The following is a 20,559-nucleotide window of genomic DNA, read 5'->3' on the forward strand; positions in this document are numbered from 1 at the left end:
GGCTTAAGTTCTTGGATCCTTGCCATCCTTATGGGAAACTGAGTTGGAGTCCTAGCTCCCAGTTTTGGCCTGGTCAAGCCCTGGATGTTGTGGGCATTTAGGAAGTAATGGATGGGAGTTTATCTGTCTTCCTGTCTCTGTCTATCTGTCCCTCAAATAAATAAAATTTAAAAATAAAAGATAAGATGTGGGAACTCAGATCCTGAGAGGTATAAGCAATAGTGGTATCAAGTCTTTCTATTCAGAGATTTTGCCTGTATTTTTTTTTTTAAGATTAATTTATTTGAATGGCAGAGTGATATAGGGAGAGACAGAGAAAAAGAGACCTTCCATCTTCTAGTTCACCCCTGAAATGGCCACAACGGCCAGGGCTGAGCCAGGTTGAAGCCAGGATCCTGGAACTCCATCCAGCTCTCTATGTGAGTGGCAGGGGCCTAAGTACTTGGGTCCTCTTCTGATGCTTTCCCAGACACATTAGCGGGGAGCTGAATCTGAAGCAGAGCAGCTGGGACTCAAGTGGCACTCTGATATGGTATGCCTGTGTCATAGGCAGAGGCTTAACCTGCTGTACCACAATGCTGGCCCACATTTTGCCTGTTTTTTATTTTTAATTATTTTTATTTTGCTTGTTTTAAATTTGTGCTTATGTGATGGTTAGAATTAAATATGGACATTTACCCAGATACTTGACTAATATGAAAAGCAGCTTAGTTTTTGGCTTGTAAAGGAGATTCACATTTGTTGTACTTACAGTATTTTAGTAATGTGGCCACTTTCAGCAGTAAAAACAGAAAGGGCAAAGCCAAAATCACAGGTGACAATGGAGGAAAATGCAAATCAGTTTTCTTTGTAACAGATTGGTTACATTTTTGGAGAAATCTAATATTTCTTCATGGACTTCAGTTATTAAAGTTAAAAAGTGAGTGAATGTGCATTTCTTTTCTTCGCTTCATGCTGTCTTTCACAACTAAATTCTGTTAATGGAATATGCAGATGATATTTGATTTTTTTGTGCTTAAATATTTATGTAATTCCTTTCCTGCCAGCTAAAGGAACTCTCAGCGAAGACACTATCAGAGTATTTCTGCATCAGATTGCAGCTGCCATGAGAATTCTGCATAGCAAAGGAATAATTCACAGGGATCTCAAACCACAGAACATCTTGTTGTCCTACGCCAACCGCAGAAAGTCAAGTGTCAGTGGTATTCGCATCAAAATAGGTAAAAGGCCATGCATTGTTTCATGGAAGAGACGTTTTTGAGACTCAGTGTTGTAGATAATTTTAGTTCAGCTTTATTGATGCAATGTTGAAATTTTTATTGAGTTCAGCGAGGTCTGTTTAGATATGTGAATCCTTTTTACCTTATTGCGTTGTGCAAGGGATCTTCAGAGTTTATGGGAAATACATCTTATAAAGATATCTTATACCAAAATAGACTTTTAATTCCATTTTCTATGAAGTTTTGGAAGTACCTTTGTATAATAAGTCTTAGACAAGGCCAGGCTGTAAATACGAATCTGAGTAGCAAGTGTTGCTTCTCTTGGTGGGGAAGCTGATGTAGTATAATACTGGCACCAGTCTTATAACCTTGATTCTTTACAGCTCATGGGATTTTGATGTAAGGATCTAAAAGGTCATCTGGTTCAGCCATTGGCTCTTGTTTGGTGCTCTTGTTTCTCAGAATTATTTGAAGCAGTAGGGGAAAAAATTCAAATTTTATATCTGTTGTTGATATTTGTTGAAGTATATTAGTAAACCACTTATTAATAATTAACATTTTCATACCCCTTGCTTACAAATCTGGCAGAGTAGTTACTTAGACATTTGATGGTATTTTTTATTTTATTGAAATTGATAACCACTTTTTTTCTTTGGTAGATAGTCTTATTCAATAAGCTGTTTATTTTTCACAATTCTTTTTTTTTTTTTTTTTTTTTAAGATTTATTTATTTGAGTTACACAGAGAGAGAAGGAGAGGCAGAGAGAGAGTCTTCCATCCACTGGTTCACTCCCTAATTGGCCGCAATGACCAGAGCTGCACTGATCTGAAGCCAGGAGCCAGGAGCTTCCTCCAGGTCTCCCATGTGGGTGCAGGGGCCTGAGGGCTTAAACCCATCTTCTACTGCTTTCCCAGGCCTTAGCAGAGAGTTGAATTAGAAGTGAAGCAGCCGAGACTCGAACCGGCACCCACATGGGATGCCCGCACTGCAAATGGTGGCTTTAACTGCTATGCCACCGCACCAGCCCCCACAATCCTTTTTTTAAAAGGTTATTTATTTGAAAGAGTGACAGAGAAGGAGAGGCAGAAAGAGATCTCTTTGCTGGTTCACTCCCCAAATGTCTTCAATGGCTGGGGCTGGGCCAGTCTCAAGCCAGGAACCCAGAACTACATTCTGATCTCCCATGTGGGTGGTAGGGAACCAGATACATGAGCCATCAGCTGTTTTCCCAGGCACATTATCAGGGAGCTAGATCAGAAAGAGTAGCTTTCTGGACTTGAACCACCTCTCTTGATTTTGGATTGCTGGTGTCACAAGCAGCGGCTCAGCCCACTGAACCACAGTGATGGCTTATTTTTCATAACTCTTTTGTACCATCTTGTGCTTTGTTAAGTGTGAGCAAAGATATAATTTGTTTCTTGCCTTTTTATTTTGTGAAATAGCGGATTTTGGTTTTGCTCGTTACCTGCATAGCAACATGATGGCTGCAACACTGTGTGGATCTCCAATGTATATGGTGAGTGAGTGAGTGCATCCTTGTGTATTTAAAGCGTGGCATTAGAAACACTGGAATTTAAGTACAGTGGTCCCTCTTATCTGCAGGTCATGTGTTCCGGGACTTACAGGGCATGCCTGAAACTGTGGATTGTACTAAGCCCTGTATATCCTAAGTTTTTCCTGTAAGCACTGCCAGCATTGCTACATAGTGCCTGAATTAATATGTCCTTCCATGTTTTATACCCTAGTGCCTCCTTTGCATCATTACGCATGATTTTTGTTGGTACTGAAGTAAAATGAGGGTTATTTGAACATAAGCATTGTAATACTGAAACAGTTGATCTGGTAACTGAAAACGCTACTGAGTAGCTTCAGGTGGGTAGAGTGTATGGTGTAGATAGATTTTACCATGCTATTCAGAATGATGCGCAGTTTTAAGACTTAGGAATTTTCCTTTAATATTTTTAAATTATAGTTTATTGTGGACAACTGAAACTGCAGAAAATGAAACTGCAGATAAGATGGGACTACTGTATAATTCTTGTTTCCAAGTAAGGTGGTTTTATATAGTCTATGTTTATATTACTAACGTTAATTATATTAGTGATAATGCTATATACAGCATCATACATTGGTAGAGTAGGCTGTAAAATCAAGTCTAAGTCACGTTTGCTTATTTTAATTTTTTTAAATGATTAGTTATAGAAATCTATTAGCTTCAACTGAATATAAAAATTAATGAAGTTTTGTCAGGCTTACTTGATGCATCATGTTAGGGAGTTATTTAAAAAACGCCTTTTGGGGCACCTCTTCATCTGTAGGAAATGCTCATCTTGTGTGTTGCCTGTCTTAGCAAGATCCTATGGTGATTTTCTTACATGTCTTTACACTTAAAGCCAAAAAAATTTTAGCTTTCCTCTGTATCTTTTCACATAAATTTATCTTTTCACATAAATTTCACATAAATTTGTCTGATAGAATTGGGCTATTAAACTTTTGAACTAGTATGAAGTATTAAGCCTGGAAGTACATAATTCTGGAATTTCAGAGGAATACCTATTTCACTTCTTAGTTTAAAATGAGTTTATGTTAGGAAGTCCATTAAAAAAATCAACTTTGAGGTTTAATGAAACTAGTAAAGATTTAAAAAAAGTTTTTACACTAGATTTACTTCCTTGATCATAGTTTTACTGTTTATGTGGTTCATATTTTATAATTTAATTTTTAGTTTGCATTTTTTCTTGATTATGAGTTCAGTCTTGTAGAGTGTTTTGGCTGATTATTAAAGGAAGGTGACTCAGTAAGAAATTTACTAGAGACAGTAAATAAAAAGTGTTGCTTAGGAAATAAAATTCCACTATCTTTAAGTATATCTGACATTTCTATTTAATGTTTTTCCCAATTGGTGATATATTTTAAAAAAAGCAGCATTTGATGAGAAGCCTGAAAATACCTTTAACAAAGCAGCAAAGAAATGCCTTTACTTTTAGGATCATTTATTAAAAATTTTGTTGTTGTTCATTCATTTGAGGGACAGAGCTGCCATCCCTGGCTCTCTTCCTGATTGCCTGCAAGGGAAGGTGGGGTGGGTTGAAGTCAGGAGCCTAGAATAAGATCCAGGACTTTCAAGGAACTCAGTTACTTGTGCCACCCCGCTGCCTCCCAGGGGGTGAGTCAGGAACCCGAGCCAGGAATCTGCACGGCTTCCCCAGGGTGGAATAGAGGGCGTCTTGAGCACTAAGCTGAAGGCCTACCTCTCTATTGTTATCTTAATTCTCTTACTGTACTTTGTTTCCATAATGATATATAGAAACATTTGTGTCTACAACTTGTAACATAAATACAGAACTGTTTTTGATATTTTTAAATAAATCTCAATATAATAATGTAGTTCTAAGTTCATTGCAGTGTCATTTGTTTACAGAAATATCACAGTCTGTTAGTGTGTGTAACTTTATTAAGAGTTTGCCCTTTTCTAGTTAATTAGCATGTGTAGAGTAAGTCCAGATAACATGGCTTGTGTCTCTTGAATTTTTCTCTGCCTAGGCTCCTGAGGTTATTATGTCTCAACATTATGATGCCAAGGCAGACCTGTGGAGCATAGGAACGGTGATATATCAATGCCTAGTTGGAAAACCACCTTTTCAGGTAGGCTTTGTTCTTACAGCTTCACTTTTGGGATCTTATTTTACAATTGCCATTCGCTTATAAAATGAAAAGTACTCTGAAAGGAGTGTTTTTGGTTGCTTTGTCACTTACTTTGATTTTGTTAACGGCTAAAGCTGCTATGGTGAGCCAGAACACCTTTTTGCTTTTCCTCTTTTATCTGTCTGCACTTTGTAGGTGGACTGGCCATGAAACCTGTTGCAGGCTAACAAAGAAAACCAGGCAGAGTCAGGACTGATAGCTAGGGGGTCATATGCATGAATGATGACACCAGTGCTTCCTGCTTAACCTGGTTTTGGAGTCCTGGAATCCGTGTCAGGGCTGGGGTGGTTGGAGAGATCATGGGAAACTGTCTCCAGGTCTCAATTCCTGACACTGTTCAGTGAGAAGGGAGGAATTGTTGAGACTCCATGGAAATTATTTTGTTCTCTCCTAATATCTTGTCAAGAAGTGGCCCTCTGTTAAGAGTATGATCATAATGATTTCATATTGCCATGTTATAATTTCTTAGTTGCAAAGATTTTTGAATCTGATAACTGGAACAAAGTGGAATTATTTACCCAAGATAATCTGAAAAATAGAGAAATACCCAGGTTTAACACTTTGAATTTCCTATTTTAGTTTGTATGTAGAAGCAGTTTCACTAGCTCAGCAGCAGTTGCCACAGGGTGATGTTTGTGGCCATGGGAAGACAAAATAGCAGCAGTTCACTTAGTTCTCTTCCTTGAATCCCTTGAAATGCCAAGTGATCCAGACTGTAAACATATTCTGGCCATGTAACCACCAGAGTAGTGATTCTTAATCTTTTCTGATTTTTAGGCGCTTCTGAGTGTGTAAAAAGTGCACACAATTACAGAGGTTTTGTAAGTTCCTAATGCGCAGCTATGGCTCCTTCAGTAGTCCATGGCTTTTAAGTTCAGAATCTATGTTCTATAGCAAGAATGTGGCGCCAGTCATGTGATTTGGAAGTTTTGCCCCTGTTGTTTAGGAAATTATTTTTTTTTTTTAAACAGGCCAATAGTCCTCAAGATTTAAGGATGTTTTATGAGAAGAACAGGAGCTTAATGCCTAGGTATGTGTTTAGATTACACTGAATTTTACTATTTGGGAACATGGTGTTTTTATTTGGACTCTGTGTTTTATCTGTTTCTGTTGTTGATGCTTTTTTCACTTGACAGAAATGTGATTGTGTTTTTTATAACCACAAATCACAAAGTTACCAGCACATCATGGGTACTGTACCTTATTCCTTATCTTTTGAAATATGAAGCAATTTAAAAGAAAAATATTACAAAAGTTACATGTGTTCCTTATGGAGTGGGAGATGTGAAGAGAGTAGATATGCATAACATAGAAAGTAAATTCTCCCTTAGGCTTTGTCATACTCCATAAGGATAGTAAGAATTTGTTCTGTATCTTTACAGGTCTTTTTTATTGGAGCTCTTTATACATGTTTGAGTGTTCATTTATGGACGTATTTTTGAAAAATATTTATTTATTTGAAAGGCAGAGTTACAGAGAGGGAGAGGCAGAGGCAGAGAGAGAGAAGTCTTCCATTTGCTGGTTCACTCCCCAAATGGTCCCAGTGGCCAGGGCTGGGCCAGACTGAAACCAGGAGCCAGGAGCTTCATCTGGGTCTCCCACACGGATGCAGGGGCCCAAGGACTTGGGCCATCTTCCACGGCTTTCCCAGGTGCATTAGCAGGGAGTTGGATCAGGAGTGGAGCAGCCTGGACATGAACTGGTGCCTATATGGGATGCTGGCACTGCAGGAAGTGACTTAACCTGCTACACCACAGTGCCAACCCTAACGTACATATTTATGCATATATATATTTAAGACAAATTACATCATGCTTTATGAATTGTTCTCCAACTTTTACTCTGTTAGTATATCTTAAATGTTCAATTTCAGTATGTAGAGAGTTAACTGCAATCTTTTGAATGTCTACATAGAATCCCTTAATTAGATGTACCATACGGTATTTAATCAGATCCCTATTTTCATTTTTTGGCTTCTACAAACAGGTTAAAGTGAAATATATGTGCACTTTTGTGCATGTGTGAATTTCTTTAGGGTAGACTCCTAGAAATGGAATTATTGGGCTGAACAGCAGACTCTGCAGATAGGCTCTCCCAATTACTATAGCAATACAAGAGAATGTTCCTTTCCTCACTTTTAAAAAAAAAAATTTTTACTTATTTGTAAGGCAGAGTTACAGAGGAAAAGGGAGAGAGGGAGTCTTTTATCTGCTGGCTCATTCCCTAAATTGCTGCAACGTTCAGGCTGCAGCCAGGAGCTTCCCTTTGGTCCTCTCTATGGGTGCAGGAGCCAGATACTGGGCCATCTTTTGCTGCTTTCCCAGGCCATTAGTAGGGAGCTGGATTGGAAATGCAGCTGCAGGACACGAACCAGTTTATGCTGCTTCTCAAAGGCAGTTGTTTAGTGTTTTTTTCCCTCATCTTTGAGGTCTGAGGCTTTACCATGCTGCTCTTGTTATAAATGTGGTATCTGTGAAACTGCATGTATATTTTTCCTTTATCATAACAAGGCAAAAGTAATGTAATTAATAAATATAAACCCATGGAGCCAGTGCTGTGGTGCAGCGGGTTAAAGCCCTGGCCTGAAGTGCTGGCATCCCATATGGATACCGGTTTGAGTCCCGGCCATTCCACTTCTGATCCAGCTCTCTGTTATGGCCTGGGAAAGCAGTAGAAGATAGCCCAAGTTCTTGGGCCCCTGCACCCGCGTGGGAAACCCGGAGGAAGCTCCTGGCTTCGGAGCAGCACAGCTCCGACTGTTATGGCCAACTGGAGAGTGACCCATCAGATGAAGACCTCTCTCTCTCTCTGTCTTTCTGTCTCTCCTCTTTCCATGTAACTCTGACTTTCAAATAAATAAATAAAATAAATCTTTTAAAAAAATATGAACTCACTATTTTTTTTTCCCTTTCCCTCAGTATTCCCAGAGAAACATCACCTTACTTGACTAATCTCCTTTTGGGTTTACTTCAGAGAAACCAGAAAGATAGGATGGACTTTGGTAAGTAATGACTTCAAATTTTCATGGTTTCTAATTATTTTTGATTCCCAAAGGATTTTTAAAAAGATACTGTAGAGGGAATAGTACTTAGCCTGGCCGGCGCCGCGGCTCACTAGGCTAATCCTCCGCCTTGCGGCGCCGGCACACCGGGTTCTAGTCCCGGTCTTGGCGCCGGATTCTGTCCCAGTTGCCCCTCTTTCAGGCCAGCTCTCTGCTGTGGCCAGGGAGTGCAGTGGAGGATGGCCCAAGTACTTGGGCCCTGCACCCCATGGGAGACCAGGATAAATACCTGGCTCCTGCCATCAGATCAGCGGGGTGCGCTGGCTGCAGCGCGCCGGCCGCGGCGGCCATTGGAGGGTGAACCAACGGCAAAGGAAGACCTTTCTCTCTGTCTCTCTCTCTCACTGTCCACTTTGCCTGTCAAAAAAAAAGTAGTACTTAGCCTGGTGATTATGACACCTGCATCCCACAGTGGTGTGCTTGGATTTGAGTCCTGGCTCTGACTTCTGATAACAGATTCCTGCCAGTATAGACCCAGGAAGGCAGCAGTGTTGGCTCAAGTAATAGGATTCCTGCCACCCATGTGGGAGACTTAGGTTGCATTTCTGACTGCAGTCCAGCCCTAGCCATGGTGGGCATTTGGGGAGCAAACCAGTAGATGGGAGCTCTCTTCGTGTGTTTGTCTATATCACTCTCTCCTTGCAGATAAATAAAATATGATTATTTTTAAAGATTTATTTATTTATTTGAAAGAGTTACAGAAAAGCAGAGGCAAAGAGAGAGAGAGATCACTCTTCCATCCACTGGGTCACTCTTCAAATGGCTACAACAGCCAGAGCTGAGCCAATCTGAAGCCAGGAGCCAGGAGCTTCTTCCAGGTCTCCCACATGGGTGCAGGGGCCCAAGCTCTAGGGCCATTCTGCACTGCTTTTCCAGGAGCATTAGCAGAGAGCTGGATCTGAAGTGGAGCATCTGGGACTCAAACTTATGCCCATATGGGATGCTGGTTCTTTAACCTTCTGTTCCACAGTGCCGGCCCTGGTCTAATGTTTTAGTTTGCAATTGCTCTCTAGAGAGAATGAGAGCGAGTGAAATCTTCCATTTGTTTGCTCACTCCCCAAATGCCCATGATAGCTGGAGGTGAGCCAGGCTGAAGCCAGGACCCTGGAACTGTCTGGGTCTCTGATTCGGGTGTTAGGGACCTAAGTACTGGAGCCATCACCTGCTGCCTCCCAGAGTGCACAGTAGCAGGAAGCTGGAATGTGACAGTGGAGCTGGGACTGAAACCCACAGGCTGGATACATCAATGTTTACTGATGTATGGAATGTGGGTGTGAGAAAGAGAAGACAAAAGTACTCCAAGATTTGTGTCTGAGCAACTGAAAGGATGGGGTTGTAATTTATGGAGATTGCAATGATCATGTGGATGGAACAGGCTATGGGGACAATTAGGGGAATTTAGGTAGGGCATGGTAAGTTTAAGATAACCATTTGATATCCAAATGTGTATATTAAAAGAGCACTTGAATTTCAGAGGAGATATCTAGGCTGGGTGTATATTTTGGAATTGTCAGCTTCTGGGTGATATTTATTAAATTATTTTATAGTGTAATATTTACATCCTTTATTGATTGTTCTATTTAAAAATTCTTTAGTTATTTTCTTAATGGTTGCTCTACAATGTGCTTCTTAACTTACACAAACTACTTCATAATAATATTAGTTAAATTCCAGGACCATACAGAAACTTTGCCCATCTAATATAGCTCTGTTCCCTTCTGTCTTTGTGTTCTTATTGTCATATGTATTATGGCTATGTTATAGTCTCATAGATGCAGTGTTGTAGCTATTGCTTTGTATGTGTTTATATCTTTTAAGGAAGGTAGAAGAAGGAGAAAAAAATTTAGAGTCTTATATTAACCTGTATAGTTATCATTTCTGATACTCTTCAGTTCTTGTGACCAAGGTACTGTTTAGTGTCATTTTTTTGGCTCCAATATGGATGCCATTCCTTCTGCCTTTATGTTATCATTGTCATATATATTGGTCTTTATATGTTATAAGCCCAGCAGTACAATTTTACAGATATTATTTTATCATTTTATCTAATTTCTTTTAAGTCAGAGGAAGAAAAGAGATAAATGTAGGATATACAGATGGTCTCCAACTTAAAATGGTTTAACTTATTTAGAGTAATGTGAAGTACACCATGCAACTCTTCTGCTTTTCACTTTCAGACGAATATTAAAAAATTATGGGATACATTTAATACTTTATTACAAAGTATAGGCTTTTGTTAAAAGCTTTTGCTCAATTGTAGGCTAATATAAGTATTCTGAATATATTTAAGGGGGTTTAGGCTAAGCTGTGGTGTTTGGTGGCCTACGTGTATTTAAATGGTGTGTGTGTGTGTGTGTGTTTAAGATTTACACAGAGTTGCACAGAGAGTGAAGGAGAAGCAGAGAGAGAGAGGTCTTCCATCTGCCAGTTCACTCTGCTCTGCAATTGGCTGCACCGGCTGGAGCTGTGCTGATCCAAAGCCAGGAGCCAGGAGCCTCCCCTAGGTCTCCCACACAAGTGCAGGGGCCCAAGGACTTGGGGCATCCTCTACTGCTTTCCCAGACCATAGCAGAGAACTAGACCAGAAGTGGAGCAGCTGGGACCCATATGCTGGCGCCCAAATGGGATGCTGGCACTGCAGGCAGCGGCTTTACCCACTATGACACAGCACTGGCCCCTAAATGGTTTTTTAATCTCTGTTCCTTTCTCTGTCTCTTCATTGTCAAGGATTCCCACAATGCATATTTTGGTCCACTTGATGTCCTCATTGTTGCTTAGGCACTGTCACTTTTCTTTAATATCTTTTTTCTGTTCCTCATTTTTATTGTCTTCTATTCATATTTGCTGATTATTTTTTCTGTTTCCTCATGTCTGCCTTTGAATTCCTCTAGTGAATTTTCATTTTAGTTACTGTACTTTGTAGCTCCACAGTTCCCTTTTAGATTTTCTTTAAAAAAAAATTTATTTATTTGAAAGAGTTATACAGAGAAAGGAGAGGCAGAGAGAGAGAAAGGTCTTCCATCCACTGGTTCACTCCCCAATTGGCTGCAACAGCTGGAGCTGTTCCAGTCTGAAGCCAGGAGCTTCTTCTGGGTCTCCCAATCCAGTGCAGGAGCCCAAGCACTTGGGCCATCTTCTACTGCTTTCCCAGGCCATAGCAGAGAGCTGGATCTGAAGTGGAGCAGCTGGGACTCGAACCGGTGCCCATATGGATGCTGGCACTGCAGGCGGCAGCTTTTCCCACTATGCCACAGCGCCAGCCCCTAGATTTTCTATCACTATTGATATAACCATTTTTTAAAATATAATTTTTTGACTTTATCTAGATCTTCTTTTCATTCTTTGAGCATCCTCAAGACACTTATTTAAAGTCCATCTAGGGGGGCTGGTGCTGTGGTGTAGTCGGTAAAGCAGCCGCCTGCAGTGCTGGCATCCCATATGGGTGCCAGTTTGAGTCCCGGCTGCTGTACTTCCTATCCAGCCCTCTGCTATGGTCTGGGAAAGCAGTAGAAGATGGCCCAGGTCCTTGGGCCCCACGTGGGAGACCTGGAGGAAGCTCCTGGCTCCTGACTTTGGATCGGCTCAGCTCCAGCCATTGCGGCCATTTGGGGAGTGAACCATCGATGGAAGACCTCTCTCTCTTGCTCTCTCTCTGCCTCTCCTTCTCTCTCTGTGTAACTGTAATTTTCTAGTAAAATAAATAATTTTTTTATAAAAGTCCATCTAGGGGCCAGCATTGTGACGTAGTGGGCTTGTGTAGCTGGCATTTCATAGTGGAGCGCTGGTTTGAGGTTTGGTTGCTATACTTTGGCTTCAGCCCCTGCTGATTTGCCTGTGAAAGCAGAAGATGTTCCATGTATTTGGGCTCTTGCCACTCCTGTGGCTTTAGCCTGGCCCAGCTCCAGCTGTTATGGCCATTTGGGAAGTGAACCAGGAGATGGAAGGTCTTGAGCTCATCTCTCTTCTCTCTGTCAGGATTTCACATAAATAAAATAAATCTAAAAAAATAGTCTTTCTTGAGTAGGTCTGCCTTCAAGTTTTTTTAGGCACAGTTTCTCCATAGGCTATATTTTCCTCTTATTTAATTGAAAGGCAGAGTTATAGGGGCTGGCACTGTGGTATAGTAGGCTAAGCCTTCACTGGGGGCACTGACATTCCATATGGGTGCCGGTTCATGTCTGCTGTTCCTTTTCCAATCTAGCTTTTTGCTATGGCCCGGGAAAACAGTAGAAGATGAACCTGCACCCCCATGGGAGACCTGGCAGAAGCTGCTGACCAGCTGTTGAGGCCATTTGTGGAGTGAACCAGCAGATGGAAGATCTCTGTCTTTCCTCCTCTCTTTAACTCTACCTCTCAAATTAATAAATAAATCTTTTTTTTTTTTTTTTTTTTTTTTTTTTTTAAGGAAAAGAAAGGCAGTTATAGAGAGGAAGAGACAGAGAGATTTTCCATCTGCTGGTTCACTCCCCAAATGGCTGCAACAGCTGGGGCTGAGCTGGGCTGAAGGCAAGAACCAGGAGCCTCCTCCAGGTCTCTCATGTGAGTGCAGAGGCCCGAGCACCTAGGCCATCTTCCACTGCTTTCCCAGGCCCAGTATCAGGAAAATTGATCAGAGGTGGAGCAGCTGGGACACTAACTAGCGCTCATATGGGATGCCAACATAGCAGGTGGCCGCTTAACCCACTGTGCTTCAATGCCTCCTCTATATTTTCCTCCTTATTTGGGTGCATTGTGATTTTGGATTAAAAAACTGGACAGTGCACATCTAATAATGTGGTAGTTTTAGAAATCATATTCTTGCCCTTTCCCAGAGTTTTTTGTTACTATTTCTGTTTCTTTGATTGTTATAGACTGTCTCTGTGCCAAGGAACAGTCTCGAGAGAAAAGGTCTTTGGGAGTCTTTCCTGAGCCTATGCATTTTCCTGGGCGTGGACAGCCACTTTGTGATTTTTACTGTACATACAGCTGCTTTTGTGTGTTCTAGTCTTGCCTGGCTACTGTAAAGGAAAAATGAAAGAAATGAAGAGTAGGAAACATTTGGTTTATACTGGTTAAGATGGCAGCGTCCCATATTGGAATACCTGGGTTGGAGTCCTGGGTCCTGAATTCAGCTTTCTGCTAAAACAGAACCTGGGAGGCAGTGGTGATGACTCAACTAATTGGATCCCTGCCTCCCAAATGGGAGACCTGGATTGTGTTCTCAGTTCCCTGCAGCTTTTACTTGACCCACCCTTGGCCATGGCAGGCATTTAGGGAGTGAGCCAATGAATGGGTGAATGGGAGCACTCTGTTTTTCTGTTTCTTTCTGCCTTTTTGTCTCTGAAGATTAAAGAAAAAAAAGTGAAGTAGATCTTTAAATCCCTGGTAGTCACTTCAGCTGGATGGAGGGCCTTGCAACAGTAGCCACCCACCTCTTCGTACCTATGTGATCAGAAGTAGGTTACACCTTTGCCTGCAGTGCCGGCATCCCACATGGGAGCCAGTTTGTGTCCTGGCTGCTCCACTTCCAATCCAGCTCTCTGCTTTGGCCTGGGAAAGCAGTGGAAGATGGCCCAAGTGCTTGGGCCCATGTACCCACGTGGGGGACCTGGAAGAAGCTCCTGGCTCCTGGCTTTGGATCAGCTCAGCTCTAGCCGTCGCGGCTACTGGGGAGTGAACCAGCAGATGGAAGATCTTTCTATCTCTCCCTTCTCCCTGTAACTCTGCCTCTCAAATAATAAATAAATTTTTTTAAAGTAGCAATTAACAGTCAAAGTACATATGCCCAGTAAACAGGACAAAGTCCTTTGTGCTCACCGTGGCTCCTGCAAAGCTTGTATGCTTCAGGAAGAAATGCGCAGCTGCCCGCCGTAGCATTGGGTGGCTGCCACTGTGCTAAGGCCTGAAATGTATAGAAATTAACTGTAGTTGGCCTTCCAGCCTTCCTTTAGATGTTGCAAGCCTTTGGTACACTCCAGAGTTCCAAAATAGTGGCATCATGCAGAGTCTGCCAGTGCTATTTTTAGTCTGTAGAGGGGGAGCTAGGTTCCTGGTGCTTCATCCTCTGCCATCTTCCTAGAATACTTATATTTATTTCTTGTTTATAATGTACTTCATCATTTTGATAAATTTTCTTTCTTTACAGTATTATACTTAGGTAAATGAAGGGAAACAAGAAAATACCTTTATTAGAATGAAAGATATTTCTTAAACCACTATGAAGTCGGAAAGTCACCTTTCTCAGATAGTGTTAGGTTTCTGTAAGGCATTTGCTTTTTTTTTTTTTTAATTTACATTTTTTTTTTATTTGAAAGGCAGAGTAACAGAGACGGGGAGTTGAGAGCAAGAGGGATCTTCCATCTACTGGCTCACTCCCCAGACGGCTGCAACTGCTGGGGCTGAACTCCCACATGGGTAGCAGGGGCCCAGTACTTGGGCTGTCTTCTGCTTTCCTGTGGGGAGCAGCTCAGACTAGACTAAGTTACTGGAATTAAGACTTATTCTATGCATCTGCTCTCCTCTGTGGGGAGCAGCTCGGACTAGACTAAGTTACTGGAATTAAGACTTATTCTATGCATCTGCTCTCCTACAATATGGCGCTGGGAGAGGAGAAAACAGCTTCTACCCAGCTGCCTCCAGTTCAACCAATAAACTGTAGGACTTGCTCCTGATTGGAGAGCAGCGTACTCGGCGTGTGGGCAGCCGAGTTAGGATTGGCGGAGGAGGACTATAAAGGAGGAGAGAGACGGCACGCACCAGGAACACCTATGGGGAACATCTAAGGGGAACATGTAGCTGAAGGAACACCTGTGCAGCCCCCGAGAAAAGCCGGCCGGCGGTGTGCCGCTCCCCTGCGGAAGTGGGGAATGCGGCCAGGGGGAACTGCCCTTCCACGGAGGTGGAAGGGACGGTAGCCAACCCGGGAAGAACCAGCAGCAAACCCGGGGAGGGCCGAGCAGACGAAAGAACAGCGCAGGGTCCTGTGTCGTTCCTCCACGAAGAGGGGGAGCGACACTTTCCCAGGTGCATTAGCAGGGCGTTGGATCAGAAGTGGAGCAGCTGGGACTCGAACTGGCACAATGCTCTGATATGTGATGCTGGCGTCACAGGCAGCTTGCCTAACCTATGCCATAATGATGGCCCCCATTTACTCTTCTTGGATTTTAGTATTAGAAAGATCTACACCAGTCCAAGAAAGTACCACTAGTGATACTGATGTCCTGGAAGGTGACTTTTTGTGCTGTGCTTAGGAATAAGAAAAAACTGGGGGGGAGGGGGGAAAACTGGGTAGTTTGCCAACGTCCAGATTCCTGAATGCCTTTGCAGAGAAAGTTCTCAGATACTTAAGCTGCATTCCAGGTATTTTCAGTTCTTTGACCATTAAAAGATTTGGGAAGGAGGAAAAAAGAACACTGCAGACTCCTGTAGAAAGACTTTGGCCTCCAAGATGGGCTTTCAGGAAGAGGCAGCTTTGTGTGTGGTGACCCTTTGTGAATACACGCTCTGTGGCAGCTCAGCTGTCAGCAGGCTGCTCTCCCAAGCACAGTGCCTTGCACAGCCTACAGTAGCAGATGCAGCTTTCTTAGAGTTTTTGATTTTTAAGATGGGTCCTTGATTTGGGGCTCTCTTCTATAAGTATAAAGCTAAGAGTTTCCCTCTAAGCACTTTAACTTATCATAGTTTCCCTTCAAATGATGTTTTACCACTTCACATGAAGTGAAAGAACTTGGGACACATTTTTAGGGTTTATGTGATTCTTGAAGGTTTTGAAAAAACATTTATCCCCAAACTTGTTATAGTTTCAATTCCTCTTTGAGGAAAAATTCTCTGACTTGTTCTTATCCATCTTATGTAGACAATTAAAAATTATTCTTTCCAGGGCTGGTGTTGCGGTTTAAGACAGTGCCTGTGAAGCTGCTATCCTATATGTGCACCAGTTCAAGTCCAGGCCTCTCCTTTTCTTTTCTTTCTTTCTTTTTTTTTTTTTTTTTAATTTATTTGACAGGTAGAGTTATAGACAGTGAGGGAGAAAGCCAGAGAGAAAGGTCTTCCTTCCATTGATTCACTCCCCAAATGGTCTCCAAGGCCGGTGCTGTGCCAATCTGAAGCCAGGAGCCAGGTGCTTCCTCCTGGTCTCCCATGCAGGTGCAGGGCCCAAGCACTTGGGCCATCATCCACTGCACTCCTGGGCCACAGCAGAGAACTGGACAGGAAGAGGAGCAACCGTGACTAGAACCCAGCGCCCATATGGGATGCTGGCTCTGCAGGCGGAGGATTAACCAAGTGAGCCACAGTGCCAGCCCCTCAGGCCGCTCCATTTCAAATCCAGCTCTCAGCTAATGCTTCTGAGAAAGCAACGGAAATGGCCAAAGTACTTGGGCTCCTGCCATCCACATGGGAGACATAGATGGAGTTCCAGGCTTCTGGTTTTGGTCTGGCTCATTCCTTGTCATTGGGGCCGTTTGGAGAGTGAACCAGTGGATAGAAGATTCATATTCATTCTCTCTCCCTCTCACTCCCTCTCACTCTCCCCTCCCTCCCTCTCCCCTTCTTCTCTGTAAATCTGCCTTTCAAGTCTTTTTTTTTTTTTTTTAAAGATTGTTCTTCTTAGTCTTAATCCCATCAGTCATAGGTATATGTTGGTAAATACTTTTATCTTTCAGAGGAGAAATTAAACTGATGGTTGCTCTGAACCATGAGAAATATTGTTCAATAGTGAAGCAACATATTCATGGATAATAGTTTTAATTAAAGATTGTATGAAAAATTTGCATACTTTCAATGGAATAATAAATGGCTTGAAAAGTGGTTTTGTTGTTGGCATTCAGCCTACGTTATTTATATCTATTTCATTCCCGTTATATCTTGTGAAAATCTTAAATGTCAAATTGGAATTTATGAGTTTGTGTAGGTGTATAAATTTTTGTTCTAAAAAATACCTAAGGTAGAAAGTTCATGTTTCTCTTTAAAACCTTTCATGTTGGTATTCTGTAGCAAGGGTTATGATTGACATTTGCTCTAAGAGGCTTTGGGTATTTCAGTAAAACTCATGAGATCTTTTAGAGTAGAAGATAATTTATACTAAATAGAATTAAGCTTATTCTTGATCTTGCTTAAATCTCTCCATGTTAGGACTGTGCTATTCTCCTTGCACAGATAGTCACATACACAATTACTGTAAAAGTCTGAGATACAATGATAAAGGAGATTTTAAAAGTTTTTTTATGTTTTTAAAAGAAATAATGAAATACTTTAAACACACAGGAAAGTGAAGTAAATAATAAATTTCCATTTATACCTGCTTGTTTATCTTTTCTTAGCAGGCCTGTTGTGCAGGTTTTAACCTTGGTGAACAGTTAAAGAAATGAAATAATAGTTTTTCCAAAAAAATGTAAAGCCAGCTATAGGAGTATGTTTCTGGGCTGCAAGGAGAGTATTCATTTTACAAATAAGCTTCCTTGGTTTCCTCTTAGGACAATTAACAATCGCCATATTTCATAGACTTATGTGGTCAGCAAGGGCAAGGTGATGGCAGTGAACACATCTTCCAGAGTAGCCTCTGATCGGGTATCCCGGGTTGGTAATGAATGGTTTGAGAACTCACACTTAAATTATTTTACTAAGAATTATAATCACTTTTTGTATTATAAAAATAATGCACTTTTACATTTAAAGGAAATGGAAGCTATATAAAGAAGTTAATTATTTATGATCTAAGACATGTTGACTACATTGAGGAGATTATCCACAAGTCAATGGCTGTTTAAATATTGTATTCTGATTTTTCATTACAGAAGCATTTTTTAGCCATCCTTTTCTTGAGCAAGTTCCAGTAAAAAAATGTGAGTACTCGGTGTTTTTGCATTTTTACTTGAATCAGTGCAGACAATAAGTGCACTTTGTTGTGCATCTCAAGATTTCATTGAGATTCTCTTACATACCTGTAATTGGGCTTATTTAATGACAATTCTGTTTTTCCTTTCAAATCCAAGTTGAAAATTTCAGTGATTGCTTCATTTTTAGTTTGATCCATAGAAGCTATAATAAGTAGGTAAATACAAAATTGTGATCAGCACCAAGGTGTAGTGGTTTTGATGGGCTTTTCTATTAGGTCATGTAACTGCACTTCAAAGAAGAGACGGAGCTCTTTGTCGGTTTCTTCCCCCAGCTTGCCCAGTTCCAGTGCCTCTGTATGCTGGCTCTGTTTCCGGAAGCTCCTGTGGCAGCTCTCCATCTTGTCGTTTTGCCTCTCCACCAGTAAGTTCTGGTTTTATTAAAGAGATTTCGGATTTAGTGCTGCTGCATCTATTTACATACAGACATGCAAATATGTTGTGAATTATGCTTAGTGTAAAGTGTTTACAGTGAAACTGAGGTTCAGGAGAAAGCGTTACAGTTGGGTCAAATGGACCTCTGCCCTTACTTAGCTGTGTAAGCTTCAGCAAGAAATGTCACCTCTCTGGTCCATTTTCCTTTGAACAGTGAGTATGGTACTGCTATCTTTTTATGTTCTGTGAGATTTTGGGGATGGTACTTGAAAACAGAGTACCCATTACAGGTGGATAGGCAATATTTATTTTACCCATATATTATAAATGTCTGAGCCAGATTTTATTGGCTTGGTCTCACGTGATTGTAATTACTGTCCTCGCTTCCACTCAAACTTCTTCCTTCCCTCAAGTTACATTTCCTTCATGACCGTGTTCCTTCTCATTTAAGTGCTTCTTCCTGAACCTGAGAGCTTCTGGTAACTTCTTCCTACCCTACTCGCCCAGGGTTTTGTACGGACCCTCTCTCCAGTCTGTTGCAGCTCTGTGACCTTGAAGCTCTTTCACAAGCTGCTGGTGCTGGGCTCCTGTGGTAGGAGTTCTGTTTTCCACATTCTCCTGGCACATGTGCGTTTCTTAAATTCTGCTGGCTGAAGGTTGGGAGTCAGGAAGAGAGGCAGTTGTGTGATTAGCTGGTTGAGGCAATTCAGATTTAAGAGCATGGGGCTTGGGAGCTGTTACTTTCTTCACTAGTGACAATCTCTCTGAGCCAGTATCCTCATTTGTAAAGTAAATCTAATTTATCTACTTTGTGGGGTTCTTTAAGGATTAGTGAGCACACAGTAAGTACTCAGGTAGTAGCAGCTGCTATTATTATTTTCCAGGAAAACCTGATACCCATAGTCATAGCAGATGTGGAAACAGCCTCCTGCAAGCAGATGAGTCTTTACACTGGCAAAATACCACAAAAAACAAAAAACCCTTTCTTACACAGTTCTGCAAATTCAAACCAAATAGAAGAAGTGGTGTGTTAATAAGGCTTCTGTTATATTCTTGTCAATTTGAAAAATTAAGAGGAAAAATAACACTGTTTTTATTGTGTGAGTCTGGAATATTACAAAAAAATACCCCTGTGGATTTGGAGCTCACTGGGGAGAGACTTTATTTGGAGATTTGGAGTTAGGCAGACTGGGCTCAGTCCTGGCCCTCTGCTTGCCTGCTTAACTCTGAGAAGGTCAGTTAGAGTGCTGAATCAAGGGATCCTTATCTAGAACCTAGGCCTCATCACCCTTGGCTCCTGGGGTGTTGGTGCCTGGCTGCAGGTAAGTGCTCAATACATTGTAGCTGTTACTGTGAAGTTTACATTTTCACCATACATTGTGACACCTAGCCTGAAAAGCAAAGCTTGTGTCTCAGAAAGTAACCACAGGGAGGAACCTGATTATGGGAGAACAAGAATAAAGGATCCTGGAGGATGGTAGATGCCAAGGCCTCCAATCAGACCAGTGACAAGGATCAGAAAAAGAGAGCTCAGTAACGCATTGAACGGGAAATTTGCTTTGACTGACAGGCATGATGGGATTTTTATTGATTAGGTCAGCCCTGAAAGGAGAAAACAAAGCAAGAGCTAGCCTGGGGCTGCAAGGCAGAGCAGGAGAGAAGAGGGGTAAAGCAGGGGGAGGAGGAGCAGAGCAGGAGGGGGGAGGGGCAGGAGGGAATAGGGTGCCATATTTGGATGCTAAAACTTTGGTGGAAACCATTTTTAGGAGGCCTTTTTAAAAAAGCTAATATTTGAAGTGAAAATAAAAGGGAATTTAGGTGCATTTATCATCTCTAATTATTGAGATTAGAAAAAAGGATGGTTTGATAGAGCTTGTAGTTAAGACACTGCCAAAAGTGAGATGATTTTACCCGGACATCTTTGTTCTTAAGGCCGATACAGACTCTCATACTGAGAGTTGATATGGGCATGTAGTATAACGTTCTTTCTTTATGTTCTCCTGCACATGTAGTTGATTATTTATTTCAGAAGAATCTTTGAAACACAAAAATAAAAATATAATGAACAACAAAACTCCAGATCACTCCTTTTGTTTTGATACTATGAATCAAATGCTATTTAGGTGATAAAAATTTCTTTAGAATACCTATTATGTTTCATGACATTTGTTGAATGCCTGCTTTGTGTGAATTTTGGTTTATACTAATGAGTGACATGACCAGGCCACTCACTTAAGAGATTTTTAGTTTAATGGTGTGGACAAGAGGTGAGTAAACTTGATCACTATTAGAAGTGTCTGTGTCTTCAGAGATGTGGATAAGGGG

At 41.4% G+C, this 20,559-nt stretch overlaps 1 protein-coding gene across 3 annotated transcripts in view; it reads left to right on the forward strand.

Moving 5' to 3' along the window:
- The window catches only part of ULK2 (unc-51 like autophagy activating kinase 2), an 83,374-nt gene that overhangs the window by 18,001 nt on the left and 44,814 nt on the right, over positions 1–20,559 (forward strand). For 2 of the 3 annotated variants that reach the window (XM_008270670.4, XM_051824434.2), the window contains 7 exons: positions 1,047–1,220; positions 2,664–2,737; positions 4,765–4,866; positions 5,898–5,956; positions 7,845–7,927; positions 17,761–17,808; positions 18,078–18,223. In XM_008270670.4, the coding sequence (XP_008268892.1) occupies positions 1,047–1,220; positions 2,664–2,737; positions 4,765–4,866; positions 5,898–5,956; positions 7,845–7,927; positions 17,761–17,808; positions 18,078–18,223 (686 nt within the window). The remainder of the gene's footprint in view (positions 1–1,046; positions 1,221–2,663; positions 2,738–4,764; positions 4,867–5,897; positions 5,957–7,844; positions 7,928–17,760; positions 17,809–18,077; positions 18,224–20,559) is intronic. The other variant, XM_002718949.5, reaches the window with a different exon arrangement.

Source organism: Oryctolagus cuniculus, chromosome 17, assembly GCF_964237555.1.
Source record: "Oryctolagus cuniculus chromosome 17, mOryCun1.1, whole genome shotgun sequence".
Classification (NCBI taxonomy): Eukaryota; Metazoa; Chordata; class Mammalia; order Lagomorpha; family Leporidae; genus Oryctolagus; species Oryctolagus cuniculus.